Below are 25,176 nucleotides of genomic sequence, written 5' to 3'. Positions count from 1 at the left end.
TCTCAGGCCCCCCAAGTATCCGGGCCATGCGTAACATTACGGCTGTGGCAGGCCGCAACACCTTCATCAACTGTCGTGTGATCGGCTACCCTTACTACTCCATCAAGTGGTACAAGGATGGTATGCTGTTGCCGGACAACCATCGGCAGGTGGTGTACGAGAATGGCACCCTCAAGCTGAGTGATGTACAGAAGGGAATGGATGAGGGGGCATACCTGTGCAGCGTGCTTATCCAACCACAACTGTCCATCAGCCAGACCGTCTACGTCACTGTGAAAGGTAAGGACTCACTCCAGTGTATTTCCAAAACAGATCCTTCATTCACTCAAAAAAAACAACAGTATCTAGCATACTGAGGAAGCATATCTAAATGATTCTAGGTTTAAAAAAATCTAATTTACATGATTTTCCAATTACCCCAGATGTAGTTAATCAGCCGAGACAGGTTTAGCCACAAGGTTAGTATAGCCAAGAAGTGGAGTAAGACTTTTCAGCATATTTGGAGATACAGATATTGGAGATACAAGTCTTCATTTAAGCAATGTTCATAGATAAAGGTGATGTAATGTAACAAGTGACACTTAAAATTAACATTTTTGTCATCCTTTATTCAATTGAAATGGACAGTAATGCATTTACATGGATAAAGTAAGTACATCCCTACGTATATCAAATGTGTCAAATTGAAATCAGGAGCTGGAGAATACTAGGAGGAACTTGTCTTATTTACACCAGATATCTGGTTTGCTCTTTGTTATTGGAGTGTGTGGTATAATAATGCTTAGATCAAAAGAGTTCTCTGATACCTTCAGAAAGAAAGTTTAAGATGCCAGTGAGCCTGGAAAGGGCTTTAATAAGATATATTCAAAATATTAAATTCAGTCATTCCACTTTCTGGAAGTCTTCTACAGGTGGAGAAGATTTAAAACCACTACTTGTCCAGGTCAGGCCACCCCAGTAAATTTAACTTGATAGCAGACTATAAGATGTAGGAATGTTGGAATCCCCAAAATTTAATTACAGGATCTGCAGGTAGCTCTCGCCACTGTTGATTTAAAAGTGCATGCATCTACCATTAGAAAAAGACTGCACAAATTTGACCTATGTGTAAGGTGCACCAGGAGGAAGCCTTTGCTGTCTAAGAAGAACATCAGGGCTAGACTAAAGTTTGTTAATGAATATCTACTCAAAATCCAGGACTTCTGGAACAATGTGCTATGGACAAACAAGTCGAAGATAGAATTGACTGTGGATTCTTTCATACCAGAGTGCTTGAGGAGAATGGTAGACCATCTGTGAAAAAGTTTAAGCTGAAGAAGTGTTCGTTCCACCAGGATAATGATCCCAAACATACAAGTAAATCCACCAATGGCATAGTCAAAGCCCAGATCTGAAGCTCCCCTGAAATGTTGGGGAGATTTGAAATGGCATGAACATCCTAGAAACCCCTCAAACATTGCACAGTTGAAAGAATTCTGCATGTAGGAATGGGCAAAAATCTCTCCCAGTAGATGTCAGAAACTGGTAGACAGTCATAGGAAATCAAGTTGTTTCTATCATAGGGGGCAGTACCAGTTACTGAATTCATAGATGTACTAACTTTTTCAATAGACAAAAATGACATATTGGTTCCTTTTTTAAAATAAATGATAGCAAATCAAGTTTCCTTTTTTTTTGTTCTTTTATGTACCATTTATCTATACATACTGTTTAACAGGAGATCAAAAACTAATATGTCCACATATGTCAAAAAAAGAAAAACATTTCATGAGGTGTACTTGCATCTTTATATGACTGTATAGTAGGGGTGCGGGGAAAAATAGATTCTTAGATGCATCACGATGCGGACGTGAACTATTCTGAATCGATTCACAAATATCAAAAATCGATTTTCTAAATATTTCATTTATAACGTAATGTTGACGTAACGCTAAAGGCGGAACTTGGAAGTGCGGAAGTGCAGCGCCCAGACAGTCTGTGGCGGCACATAACAAAAACACTACTGGATTGAGCGAGAAATCTGACCAGCTCCCGCTGCGTTAAAAGCCAGGTTAGGTCAGGAGTCACAACCCAAATGACGAGAGGAACCATTTTGTCCTTTCAACAAAAATCAAACCACCTTGGGAGCCACAACATTTAATGTCCAGTATGTGATAATGTCCTAGTATAGGCTAAACAATATAAACGAAAACTCTGCTTTAAGCTTTAGCTCAGCTATAGCCGCTTTCCTCCCATCTCCACCAGAAGACTTTTCCTCAGAAGTAGATCAGTTTCTTGTAAAATGTCTCTCAACGACTGTTCTACGAGGCTGAAGTTGCTTCTTATTTACTCGTTCCTCCTTAAATTCTGACTGAGGCGCCGAATTTAAATGCGGCACTATTTAAGGTGGAACAGGAGAATTTGAAAGAGAAGCTGATTTCATCTTCGCCACTTTTTAGTGTGTGACAGTCTCTCGTTGCAGATTTAACGTACCAGGAAACCAACTGCAGTGCTTATAAATGCGAATGATGCATTGTTGCTAGGTGACCTGCAAGTCTGCATGCCAGTTCTCAGTCGTTGCGAAACAGAGCTTTCGCGCTATGTTGCATAGGTCCCGTCTCAAAGATACTTTACTGACACAGCGATCCCCCCCGTCTCTACAACAAGATCAAAACCGAAGTTATAAAATCACTAAAGAAAACGGGTAGAATAGCTGTAACGTGCTGCATGGACATCCACTGCGACTGTATCTTATTTCACCGTAACTGCGCATTTTATTGCAGATGAGTAGCAGCAGCTTCTCGTGCTCCAAACAAGAGCACTGAATGAGAGCCTTCTAGTTAGTTCACTTGCCACATCACTTCCATTTGTTTTATTAAGAAAGATATTGGATCATTACAAATACTTTGCTTTAAAAGTACCAAGTCACTTTAAATAACAATAACAGAGTCACTTAGTCACTTTAAAATGTATGTTGTCTCTATATTCTGTGTATATTTTGTGTTTTTCTTGTATTTTTATTTTTACTTATTTATTTTCTGTAGAGTGATTACCTGAGCCTCACCACAAGCATTTCAATGCATATATGTCCTGACATGTTGTGCAAATGACAAATAAACTTGAAACTTGAACTCGAAACTTAAATGCTATATAGAAAAAAAAGATGCATCGATAATCGTTTTATAATCACATCGCAGCCCGCTGAATCGTAATCGAATCGTGAGGTGCCTAGAGATTTCCACCCCTACTGTATAGTATAACACTAAACAAAAAAAGCAATAAAGATATAGGTAGGCAAAGCTACATTTTGCAAAATGTTAGCTATATATTCCAAAGTTTGTAGACACCTGATCATTTATTATTTACTCTAAAACAAGAGTATTAAGTTAGCAGTAACAGCTTCTACTTTTCTGGGAAGTATTTTACATCAGTTGTTACTTTGAGGATTTGATTGCATTCAGTCACAAGGCCATTAGTTGAGGTCAGGTTCTGATGTTGGATGATTAGTTTCAGATCACAAACAGTGATTGTAACTCATCCTAAAGGTATTCGTTGGTGCTTCATCACTCCAGATAACATAGTTCCTCTTTGTAGCACTCTAGCCAATGCTTGACATTGGGCATGGTGACCTTGACTGCTCCAGAGCATACCAACCATTGGCAGTGCTTTTTTTAAGGAGATTACACCAGCTGTTTGTGTTCAGTTAAACGTCTTTGTCAGCAATGCATGCACCTAAATGAACAAACATATGTGGACACTCCTCCTAATTATTGCATTCAGATGTTTCAGCAACACTCATTGCGAACAGTTGTATAAAATCAAAGACATAGCCGTGAAGTCTTCATAGACAGACAGTGGCAGTAGAATGGGTCAGACTGAAAAGATCAATGACTTTAAACATGGCACTATCATAGGATACTACATTTGCCGCAAGTCAGTTTGTAAAGTTTCTGCCCTGCTTGAAATAAAGAAAATAGATGTAAAAGTCATCTATCCTCTGTTGCATTCACTCATTCAGAATTCCAAACTGCCTCTGGAAGCCACATCAGTACAAGCACTGTGTGTCCTTTATGAAATGGATCTCCAAGGCCAAGCAGCTGCACACAAGCCTAAGCGCATTTTTACACCTGAAAGTCCGAATCAAGGTTAATGTTTTTGTTACATTGTATAGACTTAAGTACTTGTACTTCAGTCACTGCATAAGTCTCACATGGGCTTGTGTGGTCTAGGGTTCTTCAAGTCATCTGGAGTAGTATGCTCCTGGTAGGGTCTCCCAGGGAGAACAGGTCTGGAGTGAACACCCAGACTAACACAATTCAAAATCCTCTATGAACAACTGATGTAATTTATCATGTACCCTGCCCAGGAGAGGGTGGTGGGCTACACCCAACTTGATGGGGTGAGGAGCTCAGTCATCATGGAGGAGCTCAAAGTAGAGCTGCTGCTCCTCCACTTTGAGAGGAGCCAGTTGAGGTGGTTCGGGCATTTGATTAGGATGCCCCCTGGCCGCCTCCCTATTTACCAGGCATGGCCAACTGGGATGAGACCCTGAGGTTGTCCCAGGACCCACTTGAGGTGGTATATCTCCAAGTTGGCCTGGGAGCAGCTTGGGATCCCCAGAATGAGTAGGAGGAAGTTGTAGGGGACAGGCAGAGGTGTGGGCTCAAGTCATGTGACTTGGGCTCGAGTCCGACACGAGTCACAAATTTGATGACTTTAGACTCGACTCGACGGCTACACACTCGATTACTTTTCAACTCTTACTGGAGAAACGCACCAGGCGAACTCACCATTTTCCTCATGGTAGCAAAACAAAAGAAAAAAAAACAGCTGTCTCTATTTGACTGATTTTAACAGCTTCTGCAGGTAAAACAAGCGCAACATTCACCAGAAGGCTTACTGCAAACGAAAACCATGGTTCAGTTTGATCTGGATTGAGACCACCTCGTTTGGTCGGGACAGATTTTGGTCCTTTGGTTCGGGCCGTGATTGAGGCTCCTTTCACACCTGCTATTTTGCTATATCAGACCAAACTGAGAAGTCCGAAGGTCGGGACCAAACAAGGTAGGTGTGAGCACTATGTGCAATGCCAACCCCATTGACCACCCTTGGGATAATTTGGAACATTGATTGCAAGCCAGACTTTCTCGTCCAATCATCAGTGCCTGACCTCCCAAATGCAATTTTGACTGAATGAGGACAAATTTCCACATATTCCAAACTCTTCTGGAAAAAGTGGAGGCTCTTCTAGCCGCAAAGGGGTGGGATGTGGAGTGACTCTCCACTAACGGCTGTGGTTATGGAATAGGATGTCCAACAAGATCATAAAAGGTGTGATGGTCAGGTGTCTACATTCTTTTGACCATATTGTGTAGCTGATAAGAGGAGTGTTTGAATACATTTGAAGACATAGTATACTTATAGCATGCCAATAAACAAAAATCCAAACAAAATGGTAGCTAAAGTTTACCACACATTCACTGCTTGGAAGTAGTACATCCCTGCACAACATTTTGCAAAGTTTGAATACATAAATATACCAGAAAGCTTAAAGTTGTGTGGGTGATAATTTATTTGCCACTAAAGATCGATTACATTTATGTTAAGTGGACAATTGTGTACTTTAGATTTTTCCCCAACCATTCCTTTAGTAGTGTTTGATAATATTGAATTTGTTCAACCAAATTATGCATTCTGAACAAAGCTTAATTTGTTTTGTATGTGAGTTTTTATTTTTGTAGTTTTAATAGTTTATGTGAGTTTTATTTTTTGTAGTTTTAATACTAGTTTATAAAGGTATAATACTCTGTAGCCTCTCCATCAAGGATCTCTTGTGATGTTGCCTGCTATAGTGGGTGCCTGGTTAAGTAAACAGTATTTAGGTACTCAGAGAGTAGTGAAAGTAAAGGTCAATAAATTAAGTAGTTAGTGGGGAGTTTGAGTGCAGAGAAGCTTTAGCTTGTTGTGTGTGGTTAAGACTGAGGATGGTCTCCTCATTAAAACAGACCTGGAAACCCAGAGACCAAGACCATTGTTAATGGTCTTTGTTTAAGAGAATTAGTGGCTTGCTGTAGCTTTATAGCTATTCATCAGTGTGTGTGTGTGTTGTGGGGGGTTGGGATGTACATGCTTTTCAGTCGGTTCAGTTAAAAATGAATGAGAAGGTGCTAGCTGATGCTCATGGACATCACAAGGTTCATAGTACTCACAACAGGATTCAGCTTCTAATACAAGGGCAGTAAAGTCCACTTTGTGTGTGTTTTCTGTGTGTGTGTCTGCCAGTACAAGAGAACACTGACTCCAGTGTGAAGGCAGTATAGTGTGCTGCTTGTCTTGTCATGTCTCTGATTTAATTAGCTGAATTTTAACGAGCCCCAGATTAAATCCCCCAGATGTCTCCAATGTAGCCCCCCACCTCAGTTTCCATGGCAGCACCATTATTCCCCATGCCAATTGGGCTCTAATTAGAGCAGCTATTATGGTCTGGAGGGACAGAGAGGTGGTGCATGTGTGTGGGACGACAGGAGAGAGAGATTACACTGCAGATCATAAAGAGGTATACATATCAACTTTCAGTATTAAATACTAAATTCTTCTCTCCCCCCATCTCCCTCTCTCCCTGTCTTCCTCATTCCTTCTCTATTCTTATTCCTCTCTCAGTCCCTCCTCTCATCCAGCCCTTTGACTTTCCCCCTACTTCCATTGGTAAGTTGATGTACATAGCATGTGTGGTGTCGTCCGGAGACATGCCCATTCGGATAACCTGGCGAAAAGATGGCCAGGAGATTGTGTCAGGCACCTCTGGTGTCACCATTGAGACTAAGGAGTTCATGAGCTCACTGCAGATCTCCAAAGTGTCCCTCAAGCACAACGGCAACTACACCTGCATTGCCAGCAACGATGCGGCCACCGTCAGCTCTGAGAGACAGCTCATAGTCACTGGTGAGATTATCAGTCAAGTACTTTACCCACTAACCCAACTTAGGGCTTAACCAACATGTAAGTTGGGTAGTAATATGAGCTGATGTAATGAGCATCAAAATCTCTGCATTTTCCCAGTTCCCCCTCGCTTTCGGGTTCAGCCTAACAACCAGGATGGAATCTATGGCAAGTCTGGAGTTCTAAACTGCTCTGTGGATGGCTATCCTCCTCCCAAAGTTATGTGGAAACATGCCAAAGGTACTACCAATTTCCAAATGCCACATATTTTAAAAGTTAATATGGACTAATACTCTGACACTCTGAAAACAGCTTTAGATTACAGGACAACTGCACTAAAATATTTTAGCATTCACTTTATATTGTTCTATTATAAAATAGATTGTGTTTTATAAGGATCTCCAATATAATTAGTTTGATTAGTACTTTTTGATTAGATTAGTTTTTTATCATTGTAATATAAAAGTTTGCATGGTTTGTGTGTGTGAGTATATATATATATATATATATGTATATATATATATATATATATATATATATATATATATATATAGAGAGAGAGAGAGAGAGTTATATATTTATATATTTATTTTTATATAAATTATAAAAATATATATAAATATTATGACAAACCTCATACCTCAGCAAGAATTTCAACTTGTATACCAGCTTACTACAAATTACAGTTGTAATACTTAAACATTTTGCATTTTGGTTTTCCAGGTATTGGAAACCCACAGCAATACCACCCAGTTCCTCTGACTGGCCGCATCCAGATTATGCCCAATGGGTCTCTCCTAATCAGGCACGTTTTGGAGGAGGACCGTGGGTACTATCTGTGCCAGGCCAGCAATGGAGTGGGCTCTGATATCAGCAAGAGCATGTTGCTCACCGTCAAAAGTGAGTCAAACTACATGAAAATGTATTAATATTAGATTGCACACTTTATATCATGAAATATATGTCATGTTTACTACTTGTCATGCTCTGGGGATAAGTTATACTTCTGGGGATAAGTTATACTATATTGTTTTGTCCTTTTATAAATGAATATGTGAGGCTTTCAAAGTGCAGAATGTAAATAAAGTTTTTTTTATTATTACTGTTATTATCAAACCTCTAGATAATGTACTGAAAGCATGCGTTTTAATAAAATCATTTTGAGTATTCTATGTTTATATTTGGCCTATCTGGTGAAGCAGACTTTGTTTCCTCACATACATTAAGTATGCAAAATGAAAAAAAATTGGTCATATAGAATAAGCGCAGTCAATAATAGGTTATATATGTGTCATAAAAAATTTTTTCAGCAAAGGGGCAAAGCTGTTGCAATCATGACTTCTGAGAATATGTTTTAGCCATGTTGGTGTTATTGATTGAATCATTCCTCTCCTCTGCCTCCCTCAATCCTGTCTGCTTCACTCAGTGGAGGGAGGGAACAATAAATAAGTGATGAAAACAAAACAGCGGAACCCTCTCAGATCAATAAGTGAGAGTTCGAGGGAGGGGGATGCAGTATGAGTGAGTGTGAAGAAGCAGTTGAGGAGAAGAAAGTAGATGTGGTGTACAAAGTTGTTCTTACATCACACTGACCTTGATGGCACTTCACTTTAACACTACCACAAACATTGTCTATTTCTGACCACGATTTCTCTTCTCGTTCCTGTATTCTCTCTCTCTCTCTCTCTCTCTCTCTCTCTCTCAGTCCCAGCCATGATCACCTCTCATCCCAACACCACTATGGCCATAAAGGGTCAGAATAAGGAGCTGAACTGCACTGCAAGGGGCGAGTACCCTATCATCATCCGTTGGGAACGGGGTGACACGGTCATCGACCCCGACCGCAACCCTCGCTACTCCATTACTACCAGCCCCAATGAGAAGAGCGATGAGGTGATCTCCACACTGAAGGTAAGACAACTCTCACAAACACACACAATCTGCAAATCAAGGAGACAAAATGAAGGTATTGTAATGAAACATACCAATCATAACCAATGTTACAACGCAACGAATAATTGATTATTCAGATTATGAAAAACTGCATTACCATCAACTCTGTTTTGTTTTTATGCTAACTAACAATGAAGACAAAGATGAATAACATTCAATAATTCACTATGCAAGGTAGCGGCAATAAAATATAACAAATCTAAAACAGTTTATCTTTAATCAAGTAAAAAAAAAACAATCTAAATTTAAACAGTGCAGTCTGTGCTTTATGCATTCTGCTGTCTGTCTACACTCTGTTGCAACTAAATTCTACAGTCACAGGTCTTTATTGAAATGGAGGAAAGTCAGCATCTCTTCGTGCTCTTGTGAGAGTCTTGCAGATATTCCCTAATGCAGACACAATGGGCTCTGAAGGAGCGGATGGGAAAGCAACAAAAGTTTGTCACAAACCTGTTCTCTGTGGACAGTTAAATTTGAATGACTTTGTGTAAACATTTCATTTCAGCGGTAACCCTTCGTCCAGCTGCCCTGTATGTTCACAGAGAACTAACTCCTGAAACTATTTGCGAGTGGTGGCCAATGTTAGCGGAAAACAGAAAACTGTTTACAAACGCTCTCCTGTGTTCGCCAAATTTAACCGCACCTGTGGCCTCAACATTAAGACAACGATGCAGTGTTTTTTGTAAACATTACAAACATTATCTGGAAAGTGAGCAGGGTCGCTGTGAATAATAGTTACTTGCTTCTCTGTTCCAACTCTATTAACGATTCAAGAGAAAATGCATTTTGAAATACAAAATTACAGCTCAGCTCATAACATGAAATAGGAAGGCTTTTAACAACAACATTAGCTAACTAGCTCGCTAGCACAACTATCGCCGCGTCCCAAACCACACACTTTTCTCTACTTCACATACTACACTAATGAGTGCACTTCTAATGGTATATGCGCTATTTTTACACACTATTTAGTGTACTATGTGTTTTGGGATGAGATGTATCTTGCAGAGATGAATCTTCTTCATGCAGTGAGCTGAGTTTCCTCTTCAGATGCTCCAGCATGGAGGATGTGCTCCCATGCCAGCTAAGGTCGACTTTACAAATAGCACAACTGACAACTGAGTTTAGCGTGAAATGCTCCCACACTTTTGAGGGTTTTGTTTTTGAGGCTGACATCCCGCTTTTTTGTGAACTCTCCAGTAAGCGCTAATGTCAAAACATTCCTAGTGAGCGCGAGAAAGAGGTGTAATAACGTCACCAAATAAACGACTGTTAAATTAGTTGCCAACTAATTTGGTCGTCGATTTGACTAAGTCGAATAATTGTTGCACCCCTATTCTATAGCATGGTAGTGACTTTCCAAATCAAGTAATAAAGACAGAGTGGATGATTGGCGATACTAGCCATGGCCTGAAATTAAACCTCATGGACAATGGAAGAAGATGACAACCTTTCATACAAAACTTGAGTGAAAATGATGTGATGAGCCACTCTTACCTGTTCATGAATGTTCTTTCTCTCTCTCTATCTCTTTCTCTCTCTTTCTCTCTCTTTCTCTCTCTCTCTCTCTCTCTCTCTCTCTCTCTCTCTCTCTCTCTCTCTCTGTAGTTGAAGCCAGCTGAGCGTGGGGACTCTGTTTTCTTCTCCTGTCATGCTATCAACTCCTACGGCGAAGGCCGCGGCCTCATTCAACTGACTGTGCAAGGCAAGACAATCAGCCATGAAGACCGCACTCAAGTCTGACATGATACACCTTATCTAGAGACACAAAATCAATAATTTATCACCTTGCTCCACCTCTCTTCTCTTGTTATCCTCATCTCTCTCTTTCTCTCTCTGTCTCTCTCTCTCTCTCTCTTTCTTTCTTTTTATCTTTAAATCAATCTCTCTCTATGTCTATTTCTGTTTCTTTGTCTAATCTTATGACAGTTTTTTGTTACTTCTTTTGTATTTCAGAGCCACCTGATCCTCCAGAGTTAGAGGTTCGTGAGGTGAAGGATCGCAGCATGAACTTAAGATGGACCCAGAGGTTTGATGGCAACAGCATCATCACCAGTTACGACATTGAATACAAAAACAAATCTGGTATGTAATCCTTACAGAGTACAGAGCACCTCTATAGGTTCCTGGTTTATTTCGGACATTAACAAGTTGTTTTTATATACTTTTCATACTTTCACCTCTTTACTAATGAATACACTAAAAATATAAACACAGTGCACTGCACTGTAATTGAGTGCGGTCCAGTGTATTCATGAGTATTGTACATGTTGCAACATGCAGGTTGAGGTGCAAAAAGTGAAAGTGTAGAAACAGAGGCCAGTTCTGAACAACAAAGCAGCCTAATACTGTTATTAAACTTTTACAAAACATAACATATTGTAATAATGATGTTTTATTATTCTTTATTTCTCCCACTGAGTGTGCATATCTATATTATTTCTCAGTTGACTTTGAGCATGACACAACTGTGCTACATATTGACAATCTGTTTGGTCGCCGCTCTGTTCATTTGCATAAAGTTTGTCCAGAATGAGAGGATGTGCATCAGCGGTCTGATGTGTCAGTTAATCTGCCAATATTTATGTATTGTCGTCTCTCACTTCTTTATAGTGCAGTATCACTATACTTGTTCATATTACGTTAATGCTGCTTAAAATTTCAGCACCCTTGACTTAAAACCCGCATCCCAGGTATTGTATATTTTTAATGTGATATTCTTTTCCCCTCTTCATAGACCCATGGGAACTGAAGCATGCTACACGCAAAATCTCCCCCACCAATAACCAGGCCAACATAGTAGAGCTACATCCTGCTTCTGTCTACAGCATCCGCATGTACTCATACAACAAAATTGGCCGTAGTCAGGCCAGCAAAGAACTGACCATCAGCACAGAGGAAGCTCGTAGGTTTACACACTTACACACTTATATATTCGAATACCAACAGAACCACATTACAGAGTAGCTGATCATAACTTGTTTTTAACGAGTCTCATTTATTTTTCGTCACAGCTCCTGACGGGCCACCCATGGATGTTATTCTGCAACCTATGACGTCACAGAGCATCCGTGTCACTTGGAAGGTGCACAGCTTGGGCCAGAATTTGGATTTGTTTTCCAATTCCAACTGCAATGGCAATAAGCCTAAGAAATTGGAAGAGTTCTTATGACCATGCTCTCATTCAACAATTATGCCCTGTTTCCTTCCCCTAGGCCCCTAAGAAGGAGCTTCAGAATGGAGTGATCCGTGGCTATCAAATTGGCTACAGGGAGAATGGGCCTGGCAGTAATGGCCAATACAGCATAGTGGAAATGAAAGCAACAGGAGACAGTGAGGTATACACACTGGATAACCTGAAGAAATTTGCCCAGTATGGAGTGGTGGTGCAGGCTTTCAACCGAGCCGGAACAGGACCTTCCAGCTCAGAGATTAATGCTACCACTCTGGAAGATGGTAAATGCACAAAAATATACGTTGGCTATTCAGAATCAGTCGTCAGTCACTTTTACAAATGTTTCTTTTTTTTTCTACCTCGAAACAAGCACATACGGCAACTTACACTCTTTGCAATAACCCTCGGGTGTGTTTCTTCCGTTGAGGTTTATGTGTGTGCATGTGGGTGGGTACAGAAGAGCCCCTCTAGTCCAGAGACCTCAAACACTAGTGTGTCACTGTCCCCTTGTGACAGTGATATTGATGGTGTTTAAGATAATAGTAATAACAACACACGTACTAAAAATAATTATAATTAGCTTGTCTGCAGAGGCCCTTCTCCCCTTTCCACTGCTTTTTCTCTCAGTGTAATTATCTGCAGCTGAGTGCATTGCATCCTCTCTTCTCTCTTTCTCATCCCTCACTCTGGCTTTCAACTCTCTCTCACTCACTCTAAAACACCTTTCATTTATTTTTCTTTCTCTGGTAAACTTCTCCTGCAATCACTCTTGCTCCTGCCTATATTTCTGCATAATTTACTTCTACTTATTATACAGTTCATATTCTGGTATCATCAGTCATTATCTTTAAAGATGTCTGGTTGTGAGAGCTGTCTGTGCAAGAGATCAAGAAAGGGGACTGAAACTGTGAATGAGACAGAGTTAGACTCACGCATAGACTGAAACTGCAGTCTTCTGAATGACGATTAGAGTGCGGTCCGCAGAGGCTGAGCCGAGTCAGGCCCTGAGGCTTGTTCAGACAAATACAGTGTTTTCTTTTTGCCCTCCTCCTCCCCTTCTTTCACTCTCTTTGACTTTTCTTGCTCCCTCTCTTCCTGCGCCAGCTGCAGCTGCTCCTGCAAAGAGGCAGGCCAGCTTTATCCCTCCTCTATCTCACCCCCTCCTTTCATCCTGTCCTTCACGCACATGCATTCTCTCCCAGCAAAAGGCACACAGACGTGCTCTGTCTTACCTCAATAGTGGCCTTCTTTATTCAGGAGCACCATTTGGCCCCTCACCATGGCCACATTCACCACATATCCGGGCAGAAAGGAAAGTGTTAGTGAATGTTACAACAAAAACTGGAATTCAAAAGGACATTTCATTGCTTCTGCATTTGAGAGAAGCAGTGGTAACCATACCATCTTGAACTTAATTTTTGAGTATATTCTGCAATATTTTTTACTAAGCGGTTCTGAATACTCTTATTTGCTGGTATTTATTATTATAAATTATTGAAAATTATAGAATTGATTTACTATGAAGATGTAATCCAAGATATATCCTTCTACTTTGAAGTGAGCGTTCCTTTGTATGGACTGACAAATGTCTGTTTCTCATGAGATTAATATTGATCTTTATTAAGGGTGTCACAATGTGCATGTTAATACAAACATATTTTTTGATACGGGTGTTGCCAGACGATACACTTTTGAAATTGCCAATACACTACGAATTTGTTAGATGTCATTCTATGAAACAGTTAGATTTAATTCTTTAAAGTTAGCACTTTGGTGTACAATATTGTACAATATCAAGTACAATATTGATGGGCAAAGAGTGGCAGATTGAATAGAGACAGTGTGCCAACATTGCTAAACACTAAAATAAAACCCCTGTACTAACACCTCAAATACCCTAACTCATTTGTGATGACATTACTCAAATGAGTCACTTACCAGAGCAAGGAAAAAACTGGAGACACAACAGCTACTTCTCCCCACAGGATTCAAGCAGCCAATACGTGCCGATTCTGAATCAGTTTGTAGCTTCCAGTTTGCACCACTATTTTTAGATTGTCCTGAAATGCACAGTTTGCTATGAGTGATTTAGGTGCATAAGAAAATCTCAACTCTCACCCATTTTAGGCAGGTGAGAAGACACAATTTGCATAGTGTATTTTGAGATGTAGACTTATAGTCAATATTTTTTTGTTACTTTTATTATTATGAGCCACAAAAATATGGGTTTATATATTTTTCACATATATTTTATGTCTTAAAAGAAATTACTTGTGCCAGTAATCCCCTTACCTGGCACTGTTGTCTTTTTTACCAATATATTTTGGTAGTGAGTTTCCAAATCAAGTAATACATATATTTTGTGGTGCAAAAACAACAGTATCATGTCGTGAAATTTTGCATATTCCTACTCCCCTAATCTTTATGAGCCTGATTTGACTCTTTCTCTCTCTCTCTCAGTGCCCAGCCAACCTCCTCAGAATGTGCGGGCCATTACAGTGACATCAGACGAGGCAGTCATCACATGGGCTGAACCTCCACGGATGACCCTGAACGGGGTCCTGAAGGGTTACCGTGTGGTCTTCTGGTCTGTCTTCCCCGATGGAGGTGGGTGCTGTGGGAGCCAGGCGCTGGGGCTGAACCAGAGTAATTATATACTACTACTGTTACTTCCACTCTTCTTTCCCAACCTCTTTTCCTTATAACCTATGCCTCAATTCAATTTTATGTTTTAAGAACTGTGGATTTGTCTTGTATTTTTTTTTTGTTTCTCTTGTTGTCCTCCAGAATCTATGATATGCTTAGTAAAGATTACTAAAACAGCTATGAAAAAATGTGATTTGTAATTTATCAGTAGTTAATGTTGATCTTGCACTGAAACAGTGAGAGAAATCTGTCTATTCAGTGAGGTAAAAAAAATCCATATGAAAAAAAAATTCTTGCTTTACAGTAATTGGCACTCTATTATTTAATACTTTGTGTATCCTCCCCTCTTAAGAAAACATCTTCTTTTAGAATGCTGAATTAGGTTGGTGAACACATATAAAAGGATCTGAGACCATATAAAATCTCTCCAGATCCCTCAGAGTTCTTGATCCTTGAACAACACTGAACAGACACTGCAAAAATCTGAAAAAGTGGTCATTAGGCAAGTTATGTGTGTATTTGGGAGTATTCTTTGTTCTGCTAGAAGATTCAACTATGACAACTAAGTCTTTGTGGTAAAAGGATTTAGATTTTTATCTGCAATTCCTTCATATTTGAGGCTGATGTTTGAGTCTGTGACACCCTGTCTCAACAAGATTCTCAGGGTCTTCAGAATTAAAACTACCCCACAATATCACAGATCTACTATCATACTTCATGCTTAGGATTATAGAATTGGCATCTAAATAGTTTTTTTTAGAGCAGAGGCACCATCTAATTAGTGATACCTTGGCTTGCCCATTATGGGCTTGGAGCTGTTCTTTTATAATTCTTTACAATGTCAATTTTGAATTGAACTACATTTTTTCATTGAATCAGTTGAGTTTTGTAGAATGCAACCAACCAAATCAAAAAAGATGCACATTTCAGTGTACAGAATGTCCATTTAAGTGTATTATCTGATTGTGACTGAGATCTGTGCTACTACATCATGATGGCATTTTGATGCTGTTATCAAGTCTTAACGCTTCATCCATTTGTATATTCTAATGGATGCTGGAAAAATGGTGATAAACATGGCTTGTGGATGTAGGAGACATAATATTGAGGAATCTGGTATTTCCTACAGTTATGTAGTCTATTTATCTCCATTGCTTTTTGATAAATAATGTGTTTAAAATCCAAATATATCACAATGTTTGAAAACTTAAATAAACAAAAAGGTCAAATTGAATTTCTGAGCCTGGCTGACAGTTCTTCTTTGCTTGGAGAAAAATGCAATTAAAGCTCACCGGACAAAAAATTTGTCACCTGAAACATACCTTATACCTCCACAAGCACGAACAATAGCTGTGATTCAATTTGGCATGGACTGGACAAGTTTTTGGATGTAGGCGACATCAATGTTCAGCCACTCTTGCATCAAAGAATTGCGCAGTTCAGCCAGATTTTATGGATGTCTTCCCTGGCGTCTTACTTGTTGTTCCAGGAAGTCTCACAGATTTTCAAGAGGATTTAAATCTGGGGATTTTGTGGGCCAGTCCAGATGTGTGAATGCTCCTGAATGTTTATCATGCCAATGAATGCGAGACTTGTCATCTTGGAATACAGGGATAGGAATATGTTCCTCGGAAAGATGATGAGCAAAAGGCAAAACCTAGTTGTCCAGCTGCTCATTGTAGGCACTGTGTTTCAAATTTACTGTTACTTCAACCAAAGGACCCATTTCAATATAATTAAAACACTCCCAGAACATCACAGAGCCTCCTCCAGCTTGAACCACACCTTGCACGCAGTCCTCATTAAAGGCTAGCTGAGGTCTATGATGACCATGATGCCTAGCATCTTTCACATACAGGCAGAAATGAGACCAGATAGTTTCCAGTCATGAACAGTCCAATTCTTATGTCTCTTCGCCCACTATAACCAGGCAACTTTGTGACCAGAAGTGAGCAAAAGCCTCTTGTGTGCCACTCTGCTCCATATGTTTAAGGTACACAGTTCCCTGTGTGTTTGTTCAGAAATTGGTTGTGAAGGACCTGCGTTGACTTCTAGAAGTAATTCTTGCCTGGAAGTGAAGCAGTTCTTATCCACAAGTCCTAAAATTACCTGTCGACTGTAATTTTTGCCACTGCTGGTAGACCCATATGACATATATATATATATATATATATATATATATATATATATATATATATATATATATGATCCTATATATAGGATCCTAGGTCCTCTCCTGTGTGCTCTGCTCTTTAACTCACCCCACAGGTTTTCTGTGGGGTTTAGATCAGAATCTTAAAGCTTGATTTTGAGTTCAGTAAACCTGTTTTGTGTTGATCTGGACATGTTTTGGACCAGTGTCCTGCTGAATGATCCAATGGCAACCTATTTCAGTTTCTTGGCAGAGGCAGACAGATTTTGATTTAAAATGTCCTGGTATTTCAGGATGCCATGTCCCCTAATGAGGTTCCCAGGACCTCCCAGAGAACAGCCCCACAACCCACATCAAAGACCCTACTCCATTCTTAATGGTGGGAATCAGGTCCTTTTTTTTTACCTTGAGTGTTTCTTGCCTAAAAGCTAATTTTTTGGTTCATCTGGCCAAAAAACGGTTCCAGACAAAGTCCCAGTAGCGTTAGCATTTTTTAAATACATTTTTCCTGGCATGCCTTCCAAACAATCTCTTGGCATGGACGTGGTGTCTGATGTTAGTTTTGGAAACTTAGTGACCCCAAGATGCTATGTTTTTCTTTAACTCTTCAACAGTGATCCTTGGGTTTTTGTTTTGCCTCTCTTGCCAGCCTCCTCACAGTGTGTGGTCATAAATTATTGCTTAAAGGTTCCTAGACATTCTGATCAACTTAAAGTAAAATATAAATGAAAAAAAATCTTTAGTTACATTTTGTTTCTAAGAATTTAGGAGCACCAATAATTGTGTCACATGTGGTTCTGTTCATTTTTTTGTCTCAGAATAAGCTTACTCTAAGGTTGGATTATTATCATTTTCTCAGTGTGAGATAAACTTAATTTGCCAAATTGAATTTATTATAACCATTTTTGCTCATCTTTACCAGGGGTGCCAATAATTGTGGCGGGGACTCTCTCTCTCTCTCTCTCTCTCTCGCTCTCTCTCTCTCTCTCTCTCTCTCTATATATATATATATATATATATATATATATATATATATGTGTGTGTGTGTATATATGTGTGTGTGTTTGTGTATCTAAAAATATATACAATATTTGATGCATGTCTGTAAGAAAAAAAATCTGGAGGACACGAGTACATATGTAGGTAACACTTTACAATACTGTTAATTAATAAGTAACTAATCAGGAACTAAGCAGGAACAAATGAGTAGTGCTCCATTAACACTTAAGTAACTTCTCTTAACTACCAATGACTCCTAGGTAACTACTCCATAGGCAATAGTGAACTAATGATTAGGATAGTTCACTATTAAATAAACAATAACTACTGAGTCTCATAGAGAATTTCTTACTAACTATGGTTTCTTAGAATAACTACTCATAAATTACTCATCTGTTCAACATTAATTGCTCAATAGCTGAGTCTGACAAGGTTCCTGCTGAACTACTAACTGATGTAGTGTATTCCAACACTTCTAACAGTAGTGAAATACACTACACTCTGTGCAATCTCTACAAGATAATGGATTATATCCTCCATTTCTATTTATATCCTTCCATTTCTAAACAGGTATCCTCAGAGAAGGCTGGGGGCATCACACCACACTGTGCTGACTGCTGTCCTTCATGTGTTTGGTTTGATCAGAAGCCTTAAAAGGCTAATGCACATCTTCATATTTGGCAGTGTGATTTGCACATCAGCCTACAAATAGGACAACTGCTAAAATAGTACAGTATTCACTATACCAGTCTGCTTACCTCTCATCTTTAGAAAACACCATTCTTGTCTGCAGGAGCACGTGTGCCAGTGTTTCTTCTGAACAATAGTTCTCATTTAAAGTCCTCTTGAGGGCAGGGACAGTTGAAGAGAGGGCTCGTGGAAATATCTGAATGTGTATGTGTCCTGCCTTCAAATTCACTTTGTTCTAAATATTACTCTGTGTTAGATAATAAATGAGGTATTGCTGTTCTTCATTAAGAGCTAATGATGATCAGGAACAATATAAAATGAAACAATGGTAACTCATTATTAATGAACTACGAGTTAATGATGATCGGGAATAGTATTATAAGTGAAACACATGGCAACTCATTGCTAATGAACTAGGAGTTAATGATGATCAGGAACAGTATCATAAAGTGAAACACATGGTAACTCATTACTGATGAACTAGGAGATAATTATGATCTGGAACAGTATAAAGTGAAATACATGGTAACACATTACTAATGAACTAGGAGTTAATGATGATCAGGAACACTATAAAGTGAAACACATGGTAACTCATTATTAATGAACTAGGAGTTAATCATGATCAGGAACACTATAAAGTGAAACACATGGTAACTCATTATAAATGAACTAGGAGTTAATGCTGATCTGGAACAGTATTATAAAGTGAAACACATGGTAACCCAATGATGATCAGGAACAGTAATATTAATTGAACTACATTAGAAATAAAAACCTCTAAATAAATGATGTAGTACAAAAAATATTAATAAAGAAATTTTGAAAAAAGTAAGAGTAAAGAAGTTGTTTATTAACTCATTTTTTATTTGTGAACAGTCCAAATGTGAAAACATCCCTGAGTTAGCTAGCTATATCATATATAGCCAGCTAAATATGAGTTCTATTGAATTAAAAAAAACTTACATTTAACAGTAGAGTTGCACAGGATTCTTATTTTGATAGCTTTGATGTTTCTGTTCAGTGCCTGTGAGGTTTTTGCAAGTCAGTGGATTAGTTTGACTGTTGTTCAGAAGAAACACTGGTACACATGCTCCTGCAGAAAAGCATGGTGTTTTCATTACTAAAGATGAGAGGTAAGCAGACTGGTCTAGTGTAGTGAATACTGTAGTATTTTAGCAGTTGTCCTATTTGTAGGCTGATGTGCAAATTGGTTCACACTGCCAATTATGAAGATGTGCATTAGCCTTTTAAGGTTTCTGATCAAAATACACACATGAGGGACAGCAGTCAGCACAGTGTGGTGTGATGCCCCCAGCCTTCTCTGAGGATACCTGTTTCTGTGAATAGAAATGGAGGATATAATCCATTATCTTGTAGAGATTGCACAGAGTGTAGTGTATTTCACTACTGTTAGAAGTGTTGGAATACACTACATCAGTTAATAGTTCAGCAAGAACCTTGTCAGACTCAGCTATTGAGCAATTAATGTTGCATTGATCAGTAATTTATGAGTAGTTATTCTAAGAAACCATAGTTACTAAAAAATTCTCTATGAGACTCAGTAGTTATTGTTTATTTAATAGTGAACTACCCTAATCATTAGTTCACTATTACCTACTAAGTAGTTAACTAGTAGTCCTTGGTAGTTAAGAGTAGTTACTTAAGTGTTAATGCAGCACTACTCATTTGTTCCTGCTTTGTTCCTGATTAGTTACTTATTAACTACAAAACAGTATTGTAAAGTGTTACCCATATGTATATGTGTGTGTATATGTCTGTAGTCTGTAATCCAGTAGATGTGTGTGAGTGTGGGTGTGGTTTACTGTGAGTGGTCTATGATCCAGTAATTCCTTATTTGACCTTATTTAATTCTTATCTTTTGTCATTTAGCACAGTGTATTACTGTGGTTGTACTGCTGAACTGCTAGCAAGTTCATGTAGTTATTAACCGTCCAACCCTCCCTCTCAGAATGGGGTGAGATGCAGAACATCACTACTACTCGTGAACAGGTGGAGCTGAAGGGCTTGGAGAAATTCACAAACTACAGTGTCCAGGTGCTGGCCTACACACAAGCAGGGGATGGGGTTCGCAGCAACGTTCTCTATATACAGACCCGAGAGGACCGTGAGTAAACACACACTCACACATACACACACAAACACACACACACACAAAGAAACGTTAATGTTCCATTCCTGCTCAAATGCCTACATATGCAAAAAGAAAAGTGTATGCAAATTGAACAATGAGGTGGCATTGCCACTGCTAATGAGAATTAAAATGCCAAAGGGTGGAGACTTGAAGTGTGAGTACTTGTGTTTCTGTCATAGCACAGCCAAGCTTACTATCCAACACAAGGAGAAGGATTAATTCTTTGTGGATTAGCAGGCATTAGGTTTGTGCTTACACTGGTACGCTTAGGATTAGAGCCCTATCTGTCTCCCTCTTTCCCTGGGGTGGGGGCGTTCAGGGGGCGCCTAAAAGAGCAGTGTCTAGGCAGCAAATGAGAGACAGAGGAGACGTGGATAAGTGTAAGCACCCAAGTCTCTTCCTTGGGAGAGAAAAATATTGTGATTTGTGTGTTTGTGTGCATGCTTTATGCATCAGTTCACTCTCATTTTTCCCAGTGGATGTTTTTCCTCTTTCTCTCTGCTCTCCTTTTTAACTGGCTCTCTTTCCCAGTGCCTCTGGCTCCATGTCCAGCATATGGAGAACGGATTTTTGTAGAGTTTTTTATTTCTCCCTCATTCTGAGGATTGCCCCCAGCTTTAGTGTTTTTGAAAGTCTATAGGTCATGTTTTCTTGTATGTGTGTGCATGTGTGCTGATCCCTGGTTGCAGAACTCTTCCACAATATTGTGTACGATTTAATTTTTCTCGACATACAAGACACCATTTGAAAAGGCAACGTATCGGCCCCATTTATAGTTTTGTGCATTTTATATTGTGATGTTTTAATATATGGTTGTTATCAAAACATTAAAAAAAAGTTAGTTTCTAATGAAGACTTTTCTATAACACTGAGGGCTCTGTATGAAAAGGTAATTAGCCATTCACTTATTCATTGGCTACATACATTTTACACCTGACTGAAGTTGAATCAGGTGCCAGTGCAACATGAAGCGTTTTAGGGCCTTACAGTTAGAGTTGAAAGCCCCTTGAATGTCCATATTGCTGTTGTGTTGTAGCCTGTTGTAAATCTTTTCTGTGCAAGCAAATAAAGAGTTACAGCACTGGAATTAAAGAAAGACATAAAAGAAAAAGTAAACAAAACAAACAATTCCACAAGCCTTACCTCCAGCTTCAGTGTACTTGTGTGCATATTGGCTCTGATCAGCTATCCTTTATGAACCATAACTAAATCCCCTCAGGGTTTGACAGAGTCATATTTTTGAAAACAAAATATTTTTTTTTAGTTTTCACTACATTCACCAAAAAAATTACTTCTCAAAGGCTCTTCTTAGCTTACCTTTGTTCCTACACATGAGAGGCAGAAAAGTAGAAAGCACTGATGTGTAAAAACGCATCACTACCCACAACATAACATTACTGGCTAGTTCTATGTCCCATGGAAGCCTAAGAGAGATAATTAACCCTTGCTAGACTAAACGTCTAAATGCTGATGTGCTTTTTCTTAAAACCCCCTTAAACCTACAGACACCACAAAAGCCCACTCTTACAAGCACACATAGACCACTTCCTCTGCATAGTATGTGTTAAGATAAACATATGTTACTGTGCCAACATCTGTCTCTCTATCTCTTTGTCTCTGTCTCTGATTCTTTTTTTTTTCATGAGTTCTTACTCGTCAGAGCCTCTTAAAATTAAAGGCTAAGTCCAGCAAAGCTGCAAACAGCCCTGCTCACTTTAATGCCTCTCAAAATCCTTAAACTACATATGCATACTGTACTCCTGTGTAAACACACTCACCTTATACACTGTACTTTTAAATAAGTCTGTGTAGAGCTTTCTCAGTGATGGGAAACGTATGTCCTATTTTTGCTGATTAAAAATTGTTTTTGAAAGTGTTTTATTTTGTTTTGTTTTCCCTTGCTCTCTCAGACCCTGGCCCTCCAGCAGGCATCAAAGCTGTCCCCTCCTCTGCTACGAGTGTTGTGGTATCCTGGCTCCCTCCTAACAAACCTAATGGCATCATACGTAAATACACCATTTATTGCTCCAGCCCTGGTTCAGGCCAACCGGTAAGACACTAAAGGGGGTGTATGTGACGTTTGTGGGATTTATTATTATTATTATTATTATTATTATTCATGATGTGCTTTGTTTTTCATATGTGTGTGTGTATGTGCATGTGTATATTGTTGCATGTTGTGTGTATACTGTGAGTGAAAAATACTAGAGCATTTTTCTCTTAGCATTATCTGCATGTATCTGCGTTTTTAATGTGCCTGTGATGAGTGTGTCTGATTGTACGAGGCAGTGCTGCAGTATCAGCAGGACGTGTGTGTAAGAGAGAGTGAAAATGAGAGCCTCATACTGCAGTGTGTGCGTGCAAGCTCACTCTCCCCCTCTCATTTGCATATCTGTGTCTCATCACGTTGCCTAGACAACCTCATCTGTTCATCAGCGAGGGCAGGAAACAAGCTGACAACACACACACACACACACACACACACACACACACACATGCACACACGCACACACACATACACACCCCTCAGAGGCTCTATCACATTTATAACCTCCTCCTCCGCAAGCACACTCTTACCAACATACACATGCACAGTTTGTGTACTCTCACACTGAATTAATGTACCTGTCCAGACATACACACAAACTATTCCTACTCATTTTTTTTCCTCATTCACAAATCTCTCTCTCTCTCTCTCTCTCTCTCTCTCTCTCTCTCTCTCTCTCTCTATCTCTCTCTCTTTTCCTTCCTCCCTGGCCTCTTGCAGAGCATGGGGTGATTACTATGTAAATGAGTGCGAGAGGAGAAAGAGAGGGAGGGAGGGAGGGTGCGGAAAGGGGGGGGGGTCAGACACACCGTGCAGGGAGTACTTTTGTTCCTCTTTTCATTATCTGCCTCTATCGCTCCCTGGATCACTGCTATCTCCATGCCGGAGGAATATTTCAATATCCGTTACACCACTCCGCCTCCCTCCCTCCATACCTCCCTGCTTGCATTCCCGTTGAGAGAGAGAGAAAGAGTAAAAAGAGGAGAGGAGAAAAAGAAAGAGAGAAGGATGCAAGAACAAGTCAGGGACAGATGTAGTATTGAAATACATAGTCCTTTCCAGAGAGCTGTTGAAAGGAAATGTATTTCCCCAAAATAGATTAGACCACACAGAAGTGCAAAACGTATGCAGAACAATGGAACTCATCATAGGATGTAGGATGAGGCAGCATTGTTGTGTGTTTATCTGATCAGAAGCGGTGTTAAAGGTAAGTGTAAGTGTCAAGGCTTTCGGCTGTGTGAGGGAAGATGGCAGGGCCAGCTTAGGGGGAGCTCATAGGAGGCTATAGTAGACGTGTGTGTGTGTGTGTGTGTGTGTGTGTGTGTGTGTGTGTCTGTGCGCGCATGTGTATCTGCAGGCTGTAGACAGTCACAGCGATGAACATGAATCTGGACAGCAGACACATGGCTCTCTTAAACATGTAGCAATTACTAAAGGAGCTTGCAGCAAAACCTCACATCCCGTGTATGTGTTTGTGTGTGTGTGTATGTGTGTGTCATTCACCCTTATAGTGTTTATGTGCTTATGCATATACAAAGAATATGTACACGACTGGGGGTATGTGTGCATGCAGGCGTGCCAACGTGCGTGTGTGTGCGTGCGTGTGTGCGTTCATGTGTTTCAGCCCCTCCTTGCCCATGCTGATGTGAACAGCAGATCTGTAGCTCTCATTAGGCTAGCTCTATTGTCAGATGTGGGAGTCTGAGCAATTGCCATGTCTGGGGGCATTGTCTTTCCCCTCTCATCTTTGAGTGTGAGCCCCCCTGGGTCTCCCCTACTGATCCCCTGGGGTGCATCACACACACTCTTGCATGCACACACACACACAAACTCCACCTTTCTCCTATTCAGAGATGAAAGAAATGAAATGTATTGCTGGGTGGGTTATTGGAAGAATAGCATTGAGTGCAAGACAAGGTGAAGGAGCTATCGTTTTAAAAAAGTGGTAAAATGATGTTTCCTTTTAAATATCTATGCAATAGCCCAACACAAAAGCCTGCCCAAAAGTGTATACTTATCTTAATTGAGAATTTCACAACTTTTTTAAAATTCACCTTTAAAGTTGCTCAGAGTGGTTTGATAGGAAATGCAAAACCATGTCTGAATTGTTCACAGTGGTGGAAATAGGAACCAGAGCATTTAATGTCTCTAAAAGATACATCACAGGAAGTTATTGCATTGTTTTTCTTAAATGTATTTTTAAAATATGTATTTAAAATTGAGAGGTGCATGCAGACAGTGAAAGGCAAAATAGTACCCAAAGAAAACTTAGTGAGTTTACCACTATTGTACCATTACATACATTACATATAAATAAATAACTGTAACAAAAGACATGTGTATGTTCACTATTCATTTGAATAGTAAATAAAATGGCTGTATTTGTGTTGTAGACATTGTGAACCTTGGTTCCCATTACCACAATTGTAGAGTCTGTAACT

At 39.5% G+C, this 25,176-nt stretch overlaps 1 protein-coding gene across 1 annotated transcript in view; it reads left to right on the top strand.

The window, feature by feature from the left end:
- LOC118798143 (Down syndrome cell adhesion molecule-like protein 1 homolog) overlaps positions 1 to 25,176 on the top strand; it is a 111,405-nt gene that overhangs the window by 70,348 nt on the left and 15,881 nt on the right. Inside the window, exons 7-19 of the mRNA XM_036557498.1 lie at positions 7 to 279; positions 6,640 to 6,921; positions 7,039 to 7,158; positions 7,642 to 7,818; positions 8,624 to 8,829; positions 10,480 to 10,576; positions 10,828 to 10,956; positions 11,609 to 11,776; positions 11,886 to 11,956; positions 12,087 to 12,327; positions 14,507 to 14,692; positions 20,506 to 20,661; positions 22,599 to 22,738. Of these exons, the coding sequence (XP_036413391.1) occupies positions 7 to 279; positions 6,640 to 6,921; positions 7,039 to 7,158; positions 7,642 to 7,818; positions 8,624 to 8,829; positions 10,480 to 10,576; positions 10,828 to 10,956; positions 11,609 to 11,776; positions 11,886 to 11,956; positions 12,087 to 12,327; positions 14,507 to 14,692; positions 20,506 to 20,661; positions 22,599 to 22,738 (2,246 nt within the window). The remainder of the gene's footprint in view (positions 1 to 6; positions 280 to 6,639; positions 6,922 to 7,038; positions 7,159 to 7,641; positions 7,819 to 8,623; positions 8,830 to 10,479; positions 10,577 to 10,827; positions 10,957 to 11,608; positions 11,777 to 11,885; positions 11,957 to 12,086; positions 12,328 to 14,506; positions 14,693 to 20,505; positions 20,662 to 22,598; positions 22,739 to 25,176) is intronic.

Source organism: Colossoma macropomum, unplaced genomic scaffold, assembly GCF_904425465.1.
Source record: "Colossoma macropomum unplaced genomic scaffold, Colossoma_macropomum, whole genome shotgun sequence".
NCBI classification, from domain to species: Eukaryota; Metazoa; Chordata; class Actinopteri; order Characiformes; family Serrasalmidae; genus Colossoma; species Colossoma macropomum.
Note: the sequence above shows the minus strand (reverse complement) of the source record. Positions and strands in the feature narration are given on the sequence as shown.